Source organism: Pipra filicauda, unplaced genomic scaffold (genome assembly GCF_003945595.2).
Source record: "Pipra filicauda isolate LSUMZ 115617 unplaced genomic scaffold, ASM394559v2 scaffold69_size3009148_pilon, whole genome shotgun sequence".
Taxonomy (NCBI): domain Eukaryota; kingdom Metazoa; phylum Chordata; class Aves; order Passeriformes; family Pipridae; genus Pipra; species Pipra filicauda.
This window is the reverse complement of record NW_024104864.1, coordinates 2,475,883-2,488,534: the sequence shown is the minus strand read 5'-3', so window position 1 is coordinate 2,488,534 and position 12,652 is coordinate 2,475,883. Positions and strand designations below refer to the sequence as shown.

The following is a 12,652-nucleotide window of genomic DNA, read 5'->3' as shown; positions in this document are numbered from 1 at the left end:
AGAAGAAGGTTGGCAGCCTAAAGTAGATGGATGGCAAGGAGGAAAACAAACAACTTCACCAATTAGGAACAAATTAATGATGGAAGGGAATTGTCAAAGGATAAACCTAACTCACCATGTCACTTTTTCCGCTAGCTGCAGCTACAGATAGTGACAGCAAATACTGTATTGGGGTGAAAAGCTCCCTCAGAGGTACTAAGGCATGTTGCAAAAACTGTTGAATTGCCAAGTGCTCGGAATTATTTTTTTCTGCTAAGTGAATGTGCTATAGGACTCTTGAGTCCTAAAATGGAATCCAGATCCCTTATCCATTGTGGAGGAACTGATTACTGTTTTTCTCCTATAGAAAAACATGAAAGGTTGGTGATGTTTTTTTCCCTCAGCGCGTAAAGCTGACCAGACAAGCAGCATATCAGAATGTGGGGACCAGCAGGAGAGTTCCAAGACTGTGAGTACAACAACATATGTGTACATGTGTGAATCTAGTCATATGGAAGACAAAAGTCCCCCAGGGCTCGTTGTTTGGGTAGGAACAAAGTAAGGTTTGACTATTGTTCTGACAACCTCAGTGTCAGTGAGGATTTGAGGTGGATGACTTGAGTGGGAAAGGAAAATGTTGAAAAAAAATGAACTGAATTACAGCATGTGTCAAAAAAAGCAGGAGAGACAACACAAATCTAGTGAGTGTCTATCTGATTTAGTATACCTGACTGTTTAACGCATGCACTAATTAAGGAACCAAATGGCATCAAGAGTTAGAGAAGATTATGTGACCCACTGGAGATATATCTGACAACCTCCAACATAGAATCAAAAATTTTCAGACTGCAGATTTGTATCTCATCTTTGAGGTGTATAGGTCAGTAGATCAAAGAGGTATGTACACACAGATCTGTGCACATAGAGGCGGCTCCACGGATGAACATATGAAAACCTCCAGCTGTGCCATTCTTGGTCATTTCATCAATACTTATTTTATTCATTTGTTTTCAAGAAGTAATTCTGGAAATGTTTCCTCTCTGAGAACACCAAATGTCAGTATTCCCCAATATACTGCTTTAATGGCAGGAGAATAAAAACAGCAACACAGAAAAAGACATATGTTTTAATAAATCATTAAATAAGTTTGCTAGCAAGTATAAACTTTTACATAAAAATAAAACCTTTAACTTTTAATAACATTTGAATGATATGAATCTGAATGAAGATATTTGGAATGTTAGTGTAATAGCTTAATAAACTGACTCCCAAATAGTTCAGGTAACTCAAAAAACCATGCATTTCTCTGACATGCTTGAAAAAAAGAGTAAAAACTGAGGTGGAATCTAGCAACTCACAATATCATTTAACAGAAAAGAATATTTGCATGCACGAGAAACTGTAGAGAATTTATGTCCCCAAATTGCAATTCTGAGCTGAAATTTGTCTTGAGAATATGATGCTTGTATCCCTGCTCTTTCTGAAAATGCCAGACCTACAAACACAATCAAGACCTCAGAAGAATTTTGTCTCAGTTCTGCTGTGTTCTTGCTCCTGAAAGATGTCAGTGCTGTTGAAGAATATAAGGTGCAGAGGTCATTCAGGATTGGAAAGCTGGCACATTCTGAGTGAAAAAGAATCTTTTCTGAAAGGTAAAACTATCTCCTATGGCTGAACTTACTACAGTGTATGGATTGCTCTATCTTCAGTTTTGAAGCAAAATTAACAAGGGGAGAACATAGTCAACCAAATTGGAATATGACCTACTCATGTAATATTTTTTCATTATCTGCTCAGCTTAATTTTGTATGTTTAGATATACACATGTATGAATGATACCTCATGCTTTCATTTTCTATCCCTGAGCAACATCCACCTGAACAACTACTACAGCATTTGGTCAGAATACGGAAGAACAAAGCATGGAAGTACTAACTGTCTGGGCACATAAAGCTTGGATGATATTAAAAAAAATTAGGATAATCAGAAATTATGTTTAAAGCAGGTATTGCCTTCAGATTATTTCTAGTTTCAAATGCCTGATAGGAATTGCACGACTTTTCTCAGAAGGTGGGGAAATGCCCTGAAGTTCCTCTTACTGGCGTGAAGCTTTACAAGAAAGTTACTGGTACACAGAGCCACACTGGCTCTGCCAAAAGCATTTGTGCCTCATGATTAGGCAGGGGAGTGGAACTAGATGATCTTTAAGGTCCCTTCCAACCCAAGCCATTCTGTGATTCTGTGACTAATAGCCTGCCTGTTTGCAGCAATGGTTATGATTCACAGATTGTGGCCCAACTCCTTCTCTTTCTGAGACATTCCATAACCTATGCAGCTCTGCTTTCTTCATTCACTGTCAGGATTTTACATTTTCAAAGAGCGCAATAAAAGATACATCAAAAATGTAGTCATGCAGAGAGGCAGAGCATCATATTTACTACCATCCTGGAACAAAAATAAAAACAGAGAACACTGGGCAGTAGGTTTCAGCCATTAGACAAAATTTTGCATGTTGTTCTGTAGGGCATCTGTGGAGGATTCTCGTTCTGGCAGAGACTCTAAAAACATAGGACCTCAGGTCCTGCTGTGTGCTGAGGCAGTTCTCTGTCAGTAGTCTGGCTGATGGCCTCAGTTTCAAGATGGATAGCTTCTAGACTGCTAGACTGACACCTAAAATAGATGAATATGTGATTTACAGAAATGTGATAAATAGGAGCTGAAAAAGAGCTGATAGTAAATGTTCGGTTATCTTAGAATTTGAAAAAAAGAATGAGGTGGGGATCAGGGCCCTTGGCTGTATAGGAAACAGGACTGATTGAGGAATGCATTTCCCTTTTGCTACAAAGAAGAATAGACTCTGATGTCAGCATGAGGATCCTTTCAGTGCCAAACAAACCCTGGACTGCTGAGTACTAGTCTTGGAAGAAAATAGAGAAATGCAATGCAAAGATCAAATTCTGTTCCTAGTACAAGATGATTCTTGTGTGGGCAGATGAAGTGTGTGGGCAGCTTGTGGTGATCATTCAGCTCTGTGATGATGGAGATCCTTGCACTTCACATAAGTTCATCCCTTCACCAGTTCCACCTTTCTTATAAGTAGTGATGGACAAGAAAGATTTATACAGTTCAATGATTTTAGGAGCCAAATCTACTCAAAATCCAGTAAAAAAAAGGTTGAAACTACAGGAAAAGGTGGTAAGCTGGTGCCATGGCAGCCTCACAGAACACGAAGAAGAAGGAGAAGTAGATCCCAGGACAAGAGAGGAGAAAGATGTTTTGACTTGGTGCAGGATGGACTAAGTTATTGTAGGAATTAAATTGTCCTACAGGAATTAAACTGTCCTAGGAAGTTTAGCTTAAGTCCAACATGAAACCTAACTTTCTCTCTTTACCTGTAAAGAAGGTAAAGGGATGATTACAAAGGGTAAAACCTATGACTTGAGGGATGGTAGAGCAGAATGACATGTAATAACTTACTCTGGTTGGTAGACAAGATATTTCTGATCTTCTTCAATATCACAAAACCCAGAAGAAGTGCGACCAGTACAACCACAGCTATAAGCGGGCCAGAGAAATTTATATTTACTTGTTCCACTTCTTTCTCCTGTATCTCTGAATAAGAAAACACAGAAGGTTCACACAGGAAATATTTAATTTGGTGACATTAGCTTAAACACTCTATTCCAAAGTTAAGTGACTTAGAAGTTTAGGTAAAGGCCCTCAGCACCCTTTGCTTTTACAGTGCTTTAATAGTGTCAATAAATCACTATGCATATTGTTTTATTTCCATTTCCAAAACCTAGAGAAACTATGAGGTCTTAATCATCACTTCAGCAACAGGAAGGCAAAGCACTCTTTCTGAGGTTTGGGTAACATGTGAGGGATCGGCAACATAATACAAGAGCCTAGGAGGCAGCTACTGTGCTAATGCTACTGTGCAAGTTCAAAGAACCTCGGATATGTTACTACTTGGTATCTGTTGCAAATGATAGTCAAAGCCTAATGAAATGCTGGAAGGGATGTGAAAGTAGCAGGGAATGCAAAGGACTTTCCCTCTGTTTCTGGTTTTTGTGTTTTTGAGGTTTTGGTTGGTAGGGTTAGCAGCTGATAAAGGTTCAGTTATTGCCAAACAAAACTTATGTTTATGTGGAGTTTCTGGTTTCTTACCATCTCTGCTTATCAGGTGACTACTTTCATAAAGCCAGGGAGGAGGGAATAATTGAGAAGAGGAGGATGCAGCATTATTGCTAATATAGCTAATATAGCCACGTCAACATTCACAAGGAATATGTAAAGCTAAACAAACCTTAGAAGACATCTGGATTGTATTTTAATATTATTTAAAAGTCCTAGAATTTTAAAAACATTAGAGGCAGTTTGCCATTGATAACTTTTTAGCTAAATTTATATTAAGGAAACTGCACTGTAGAAAGTTTTCAGAAAAAGTGGCAAGGTTCTTTTACATCTGCAGAAGGAAAGTGCATGTCTGTACTACCCTGGCAGGCTTTCCTGCAATGCTACCATTCCTGTTCCTGTCAGTTGAAGCACAGCTCTTCATCTTCAGCATTGTCTTAAAGAGACATGTGCAAGACAAACTTATGACCAAAGTGGGAATTGTCTTTATTTTGATGTGCTTGTGCCACAGTTTACAAACAAAAGTATGCCCTAAAGTGTCTTCCTGTTCCAGAAAATAAATAAAATACTGCTTTAATTTAGATAAAGGATCAGTCACGTGGAACCCTGAGATAATCCAACAGTAAAGTCATATTGAAACTCAGGTCCCCAGCTTCATCTTGCAAGAGGTGTCTCAAAAAAGACACAATCTCAGAGAACAAAAATCCCCAAATAGTCATTTTGGAATGTGCACTTCATTCTGCCAAATGTTATGAAAACCACCAGGAATGCTTCTAATACTAGTCCAAGTTTCATGGCCTTTACACTTAAACTCAGCACAGCCTATATGGCAGTTCGTGAACCAAATATGGTCCAAGGGGCTCTTCTGTTTTGCCTTCTGCCTTTCTGTAAGGAATGATTAAGAATAGCAGCTTGAGCACTTTAAACCATAAGAAAAAAACCCCTTTTTTACTGTCAGGGTAGTCAAAATCTGGAACGCTTGCTGAGAGAGGTTGTGGAGTCTTTATCCTGGGAGGTATTTAAAATTCAACTGGATAAGGCCCTGTGCTAACTAGTGACCCTACTTTGAGCAGAGTAGTTGAACTAGATCATTTCCAGATGCCTCTTCCAACCTCAACAGTTCTCTGAGTCTGTGAAGTGTCAACCTCTCTCAAAAGCTATCACCTCTGGAGGTTGCTGCCTAATCCAGATATCCAGGTTGCTTTGTTGCTACTACAGCATATTCTAGGGAAGAGATGAATAGGAATGATGTGTTCTGGATTGTGTAACAGTAGCCTTCCTTCTCTGTGCCCTCTCCTTGCTGTAATAAGATTTCCCATGTGGAAAAGAAAGGGAGTTCAGTGGCAAACAGATGGAGAACATACAACCCTTGTAACAAACTGCTACTACGAGTTAGGGTTTGTTCCCTGCCCTGACTATGCTGCTATTTGTGATCAGCTCTACTGCAATACACCCTGCTCCTACCCATGCAAAAATGGAATGGGCAAATGGAGACTCACCAATATGTAGTGGCGCTGAGACAAGGATTCCCAGCTGCTCTCTGAGGTGAAGCAAGCAGCTAATATTAGTGAGGCTGTTTGTAGGAACTGGGATATTCAGCTTGCTAGTAACATTGTACAGCTTTGTTACAGCATCCTGTGAGACGTCCATGTGAGGCATATGCTTGTATGTTGTGTTTTCATATGAAATTAGCCAAGTCATCTCCTTGGGCTCTGGATAACCTCCAACGGATGAACAGGAAAGATTCAAGTATCCATAGGGCTTTAGTTCCCCAGTGTGCAGTTGTGCTATCTCAGGTTGACTATAGTTGGCTGAAACAGACCAAAGAGAAAGCATCATGAGTCAGGCATACCACATTTCTGACAGTTCCTGTGAATGATTTAAGATTTTCAGGCAGAAACAACTCTAAAGAGTTTTCTTCAGGAAGACAATGGGTGTTCCAAGAAGGGGTTTTTTATGTGGTTTTTTGTTTGTTTGGTTGGTTTTTTTGTTTGTTTTTTTGGTTTTGTTGTTGTTGTTGTTGTGGTTTTTTTGTTTTGTCTTGTTTTGTTTTGTTGTTGTTTTGTTTTTGGTTTGTTTTTTTTTTTTTGGTGTATATGTAGACTTGTTGCTTCTTGTCCTCAGGGTGTTTCAAGGATGTAAGTCTGATCAGCAAGACAATGGGCCTCTATCTCTCCCACCTCCTTTAGACACATTGACACCTCAGAATAATCAAACCTGGTCTGCTTACTGGTAAGGGCTTAAGCAAAAAAAAGCAATGCTGCCTACTTTTGACCTCCTGAATGGGTAAGGGGAAAACCACAAACTTGTAACTGTGAAATGTAGAGAAAGAGATCATCTGAGAGAATTCAGATGGGGTAAGTTGGAGGTGCAGGGCTGTCATGAGCAGAAATATCCTTGGTGTCTGTCAATATTGTGAGCAAACATTTTGCAGCATATAAAGTAATTCCCTCATCTGAGCTAAGGCTTCCCTTAGCTTAGCTTTTTAGGTAGAAAAGACCATAGCATAAGGTTTTTTTACTTTGTGTCACTTGGTACTCATTGGAGTCAATGAAAAACACACCCGTTGCTTTAAAAACTGAAATTTCTCAGGCAAGAAATAGTGAAACAGAATTGGGAAGAACCATTTAAACATAAAATATGAATGAAAAAATAGAAGATTTTAACCACTACTTTCTCTTAAATAATCTCCTAAATATTCTCAACCAGGATTTTTCTGGTTAAAAGGTCACTGTAAAAATAGTAGACTCTGATGGGAAAGGAGAAGGAGAGAAGGTAGCCATAATACTGACTACATGTTGGCATACAGCAACTTAAAAAAACCAAACAACAGCCCCTTCCCAAAAATCAGCAACAAACCCCAAGAAACAGACTCAAGACTTCATTGAAAAGGCTTCATTATTTTAGTGCCAATAGGACTAAAGAAAATATGGAGAAATATTGAAGAAGGGGAAAAGGATTCTTAGAAAAATATGTGCCTAAGAGGGTCTTGCTCTTCTGAACAGACATTCAGTGTGCTGGATCCAGGATTTAATCCTTGCCCTACTGTATTCTTAACATGGATGAATGAAGAAACATGATGTTGCTTTTATTTGCTCTATCCTAGCACACAGGGAATAGGATTTAGTTTAGTAACTTAAATCTCCCCAAGAGACTCCGCGGATATGAAATCAAAATTGAAAAAGCCCCCCCTTTTTATACCCCAAAATTTAGTTAAGTTGTCCCTCAGGAAAGCTCAAGCTTTCTCTTTCTCCTCAAGGTCTGACTTGCTTAGCTGACTGCTGTCAGACTTCTGGCCTGGAGAATTTATTCTCTCCTTGATATTTTATAGAGATGGCAGGATTGTAATCCATGGCTGTGAGACTTGTCACATCATCGAAGTGATTTAAGGGTTTCAATCTTATTGACAGTAAGCAAGTGGAAATAGTGGAATATACTCGGCATTTCTGTTTTATAGCTTCTGGAACCTCAATTTACTGAAAAGTGATGTTGGTTGCATGCAGGGTGTGGACTACATATATGTGAGTTTGTTGTTGTTAACAGAAAAGCACATTTCAGAACATCTTTCATAGTTAAAGGTAGTATCTTCCAAAAAGGCTATGGGTTTAGATTATATACTTCAAGAGACAGCAGATCCATCAAGCCCTTACTATTTTTCTCAATGGCTTAATCATCCTACTTGGTTTTGTTCTATTTTCTCAAGTGACAATGTGCCTTACTTCTCACTTGCTTCCAGACACTGACTATCACTGAATTAATTAACCCTTTTAAAATTTTTTAATATCCAGTATTTTATGTATATTTCAGGTTCCCACACTCTGGAAACAAGATTCTTCTCATTATTCTGTGTTATAAGGTAATCAGATTGTTATTTTAACATCTCTAGTTGGACTGTATTTTTTCCAGCCTTCAGATAACTTTAGTAGAGCTTTTCTTCATACTTGACAGTTTTTCAACATCCCTTTTCAAATGAGGTCACAAACTGTAAGTCTCTTTTCTGACATCAGCTTAATTTCCAGCACTTTGAATAGTGCATATTTTGAACAGCTTCCCTAGCTTCACCTACTTCCCTTATTGATTCATCCAGAAGATGCACTGCAGACATGCTATTGCAGCAGATTTTCCAGTTAAGCAGCTTGTCATCATGGTCTCTACCTTGCACATTTTAAGAGCCAAAGTTTTCCATTGTGAAGCCTTCCCTTTTTTTCTGGGGAAGGATCTGAGTTCATTGTTATTATATGTCATCCTGGCTGTACACAATACATACAACATACATATTATAGAGTCATAGAATCTCCTGAGTTGGAAGGGACCCACAAGGATCATCAAAGGCCAACTCCTTGCCCTTCACCCGAAGAATCACATCATGTGCCTGGGAGCATTGTCCCAACACTTTTTGAACTCTGGCAGGCTTGGTGGTATAACCACTTCCCTGGGGATCCTGTTCCAGTGCCCAACCACCCTTTGGATGAAAAACCTTCTCCTAATATCCAATTAAACCTCCTCTGACACAGCTTCATGCTATCTGTATATGGTACTAATGTAATACATAAAAATAACCGGTGTAAACTGTATTAGAAGCTACTTCAGTATTTCTGAATAGGTTTGGTTATCAAGTGATCTAGATAGCTTTGTGTGACTGCCCTATCATTCTTGTACAGCACACAATCTTTCTGAAGTCCATTTTAAGTGCGACATGCCAAACTACAAAAAGCCCTCCATGTATGATATGAGATTCTAATTAAAAAACAGCATGTAAGCACAGGTACATTTCAACATTTGTATTTTCCCTTCAACATCTGTATTTTTCTTCTAATTATTTTGAAGGGATTTTTTTAAAATATGGTTTTATACTGCTCCTTTGTTTAGGAATTTATTGAACAAAGAGCCATTTGGAAGGAACCCAACAGCACATAGTTCAGACAGTCTTCCTGAGACAAACCTTACGAGGTGTAGGAGAGTCTTAGTGCTTAAATATGAGATATCTATAACATGTTGCTCAGATGTTGGCTAAGCTGATAACTGACTTAACTGTTTGAACTAATTGATTAATTGATGCTAAGCATCTCTTAAATTGGAGGCCTTGATACTGAGTGCACATTATGAGTTTCTGAGTCCTAAAACTTCACTGAAAATGCTTGTCAAGTAGATCCTGGGAGAATCAAAATGAACAATCTAGGTTTTCTATTTGTGGATCGAGGGAACACTTGCTGGTAACACAAAGCTAAACAGGCTCAGATATCCTGGTACTCCATTTTTGCCTGCAGTTACACATGGCCTGTTCTCTTTTAGATTAGTATGCTGAAGCCTGAAAACACCAGTGGAAGTTAGAAGCTGCTATTATTAATGGCTAGCACTATCACAGTGGAAGACAGAACACAGGCATATTGTTAAAGGTTGCTAACAGAATAGTTTAAAATAGAAAAACATTAGGATTATACATTAGGAATTATTAAAAATATTAGAAAATATTAGGAAAAGATTGGTGCCTCATTTCCATTTCCCTGTTAAAAGATTTACTGCCTTTTCCTCTTATTACAAAAAATTCTCTGGTGTAAAAAATCAGGTTGAATCTCATTAATGCATACATTTTTTTCTTCAGAGATATTTTCAGTTTTCCTTTAACTGCACATATGAATTTCTACTCCTCCATGCGAGCTGTTCTTTTCTTTATTTTCCCTGTGATTTATATGATCATAAAATAGCTGGGTGTTTGCAGAGATCTTGCTATGTTTCAATTCTAATGTACCACCAACGATGATAACTACTGCTACTTTTAATAGAAGGTAGTGCATCAGATGCAAAGAAAGTTTATTTTCCAGAGTCCTTAAAGTCATAAAACTTGCAGGAGGCAAGAGGAAGAAGGCAGAATGGTTTTCACTGTAAAATATGACAGGGTGGAAATCAGGGATCATGTAATGTCGAGCAAATTATTGCCTCATTTTCTACTTCTGAGTACTTCTACCTGAGTACTTTTCATTCACAGATAAGGATTTCCTATTGAGAATGCTCTTATCCATCTTTAGAAATTCTGCTCCTGTGCAGGTGCATTTTCAGTGGCTTGGAGGCAGGACCCATATTTCTGGACTGAATAAAGTCACAGAGAATCCCCCCAAAACCCTCCGAGCAGATGGCAATTGGAAGAGATTACTTACCAGTGACGTGCAGTGAACACTCAGATGTGTGTATGACCTTTGGCGGTCCTTCCTTTTTGTGCTGTACGATACACTCATAGTGTCCCTCATCCTTAACTCCTGCATTTAACAACTGCAAGGTCCATTTGTCCATATCCACCTTGGTGCGATTTATATACTCAGGACTAAGGTGATCACGTTTTTCTTCACCGTAGTATACTTCGTGCACCACTCTATGAGAACCTTTTTGCCAAAAAACTATTAAGTCCCTCATGTCAATTTTCTGAGAGTTTGGAAAATAGCAGGATAGGTATGCAGTGTGATTGAGAAATGCCTTCACCTGATGCACACTGGCAGCAATACCTTAGACAGAGAGAGAGAAAAATTGAGATTTCCACCAGCTACAAAAGAACACCAAGTTGGGCTCACAGAGGCAACACTTAATGGCAGTGGCAATAAAAACACCAGCATTTAGACACAAATTCTCCCACTAGGTATGACAAGACACGTAGTTGTTCAAACCAGCACACTTAGTCTTATGGAGTTCAGGTCGTAAAACTGTTTCTTATTTTTCTTCCTATATTTTACTTTCCCAGGAAGGTTTACCACACAGAGATTGGGAGCATCTATATTTTAGAAGACTAATCTGCAGGCCTAAGGTCCAAACCATTCTTGTTCATAGCATCCTGAGTGAAATGAAATTCTGCCCCAGAAGAGACAGCTGCACAACTCCTTTTTAAAAAGTTGAGTTCATTCTCCTAATAAAACAACACAGCATTGGAGTTTTGAAGAAAATGTAAAGTACACACAGTTTGGTAAATGTGAGTGTCTAGGGAATGTATGACCAGAAGGTCAGAAACAGGTGAACACTTTCAGTCTCAATGAAGAATTAATCTAAAGTTTAATGACAAATTAAATGTCAGATTTTACTGCTCTGTAATTAATCTAGAGTTTAATGACAGATTAAATGTCAGATTTAACTGTTCTGTTGCTGATCTTGTTAACAAAAATGGTCAATAAACAAAATTATGCCTTCCTGCAAAAAAAGGATGAACCATATTACACAAAGGATGAGTTTTCTCCCACTTTCATCCACGCACGTATCCATTTTTATGGGTGGCAAAGGGCTCTGAGGACTGTCTTTTCTTGGAATAAGAAATGCAGTCCTCTGCCCCAGAAGATGCAAACATCTCTGCTGTGTTCAAAACGTGGAGAAGATTTACAGTATCTCTCCTGCTGCAAAGTTTTGACTGTTCTTCTAGAGCACCAGACAGCAAAATGATCTCTGCAGATGCCTAAAACTCCAGTTGTCCCATATCAAACTGTCAGTTTCCAGTTTAATACTGCTCTTCTCTATAATACACACAGGTGATATACACACATTTTAAAGATAGATTTAAATTGAAAATTTAAGAGCAACATAAAATAAGTGTAATATAAAGATATAAAGTTGAAGAGAGAAAGTACTTACTATATATATTTTATAGAGTACCTGCACACAATTTAAATACAACACATAGGCTATATGACCTTGATTGTGCAATGGAAATGATTAATTATTACTAAGGAATGAGTTTCTTAGTGGATGAGATAGTATCCCATAGCAGGACACACAAAATCAAAACAGTTTTAACTATTTAAAAATGTGCCTTTTACCTGGGACAGATATCATAGCACAAAGGAAGAATACGCAGACCTCCATGACACTGTAAGAAGGAGGAAAGAAATATGTTAGAGGTTGAAAACACTCCAGCACTCCCAAAGAAATGGTAAACCAAAAAGTTTTAGCAAGAGAGAGAGTATTGAGAAAGTTACTCTCACCTTTTTCCATAGACTGGTGCAAGGACTTCTGTGTGTTTCCCAGCCTTCAGCAACAACATCAAGCATGGCATGGCAGATCTCTGGTTTACAGAGAAGCTGATGTGGTGCAAGATAACTGCAGACTGTGCATGCCATGGGAGGAACACAGAGTCCACGGGGTGCTATGGGCAAGACAAGTACTCAGAACGCCTGAAGCGGGGGAAAGAGGAATGGGGAGCATGCTTGACCTGGCAGTGTGGGAAGAAGATGGGGGAATTGAAAGTAGAGGGGGAGGAGAGGGTGACACAGAAGGAGGAGGTGGGGGAGACGGCGTGATGATGTCAGCTACCAGAAGTGATGAAGTGTGTGACCTTCAGTTTTGTAACAGGAACCTATCCTTCACAACAATAAAAGTAATGGAGAGAAATCCTGTACGATTGGAAAAGTTGAGGCTAAACAGCACATAGTTTGTGGTAAAGAAAAACAGGTATCTTTTTAGAAAAAAAGAAAAAAATCCTGTGATTTGTCTCATAAGCAAACACTTCTCTGGGTGCTTGGGTTCATGGTAAATCCTGGTAAACAGCCAAATGTCATTCCCATGCATG

General features: G+C 38.7%; 1 protein-coding gene across 1 annotated transcript; it reads right to left on the bottom strand.

Annotated features, from left to right (window-relative positions):
- Nucleotides 1–2,606: 2,606 nt before the first annotated feature.
- Nucleotides 2,607–12,127, bottom strand: CD86 (CD86 molecule). Its single transcript, XM_027730448.2, has 6 exons — nucleotides 12,069–12,127; nucleotides 11,904–11,953; nucleotides 10,269–10,610; nucleotides 5,613–5,924; nucleotides 3,457–3,591; nucleotides 2,607–2,649 (listed from the first exon to the last, which is right to left on the bottom strand). The coding sequence occupies exons 1-6, from the start codon at nucleotides 12,125–12,127 to the stop codon at nucleotides 2,630–2,632; spliced, it is 918 nt and encodes a 305-aa protein (XP_027586249.2). The 3' UTR covers nucleotides 2,607–2,629.
- Between the last annotated feature and the right edge of the window lie 525 nt (nucleotides 12,128–12,652).

Bases quoted from the DNA above. Each gene is read 5' to 3' on its own strand.
- CD86 (XM_027730448.2), bottom strand. From the start codon at position 12,127: ATGTTGTTGCTGAAGGCTGGGAAACACACAGAAGTCCTTGCACCAGTC. The intron at 10,611-11,903 runs GTAAAAGGCACA...TCTCTGTCTAAG, and splicing joins TGCTATGATATCTGTCCCAG to GTATTGCTGCCAGTGTGCAT. The intron at 5,925-10,268 runs GTAAGTAATCTC...GGTCTGTTTCAG, and splicing joins GTGTTCACTGCACGTCACTG to CCAACTATAGTCAACCTGAG.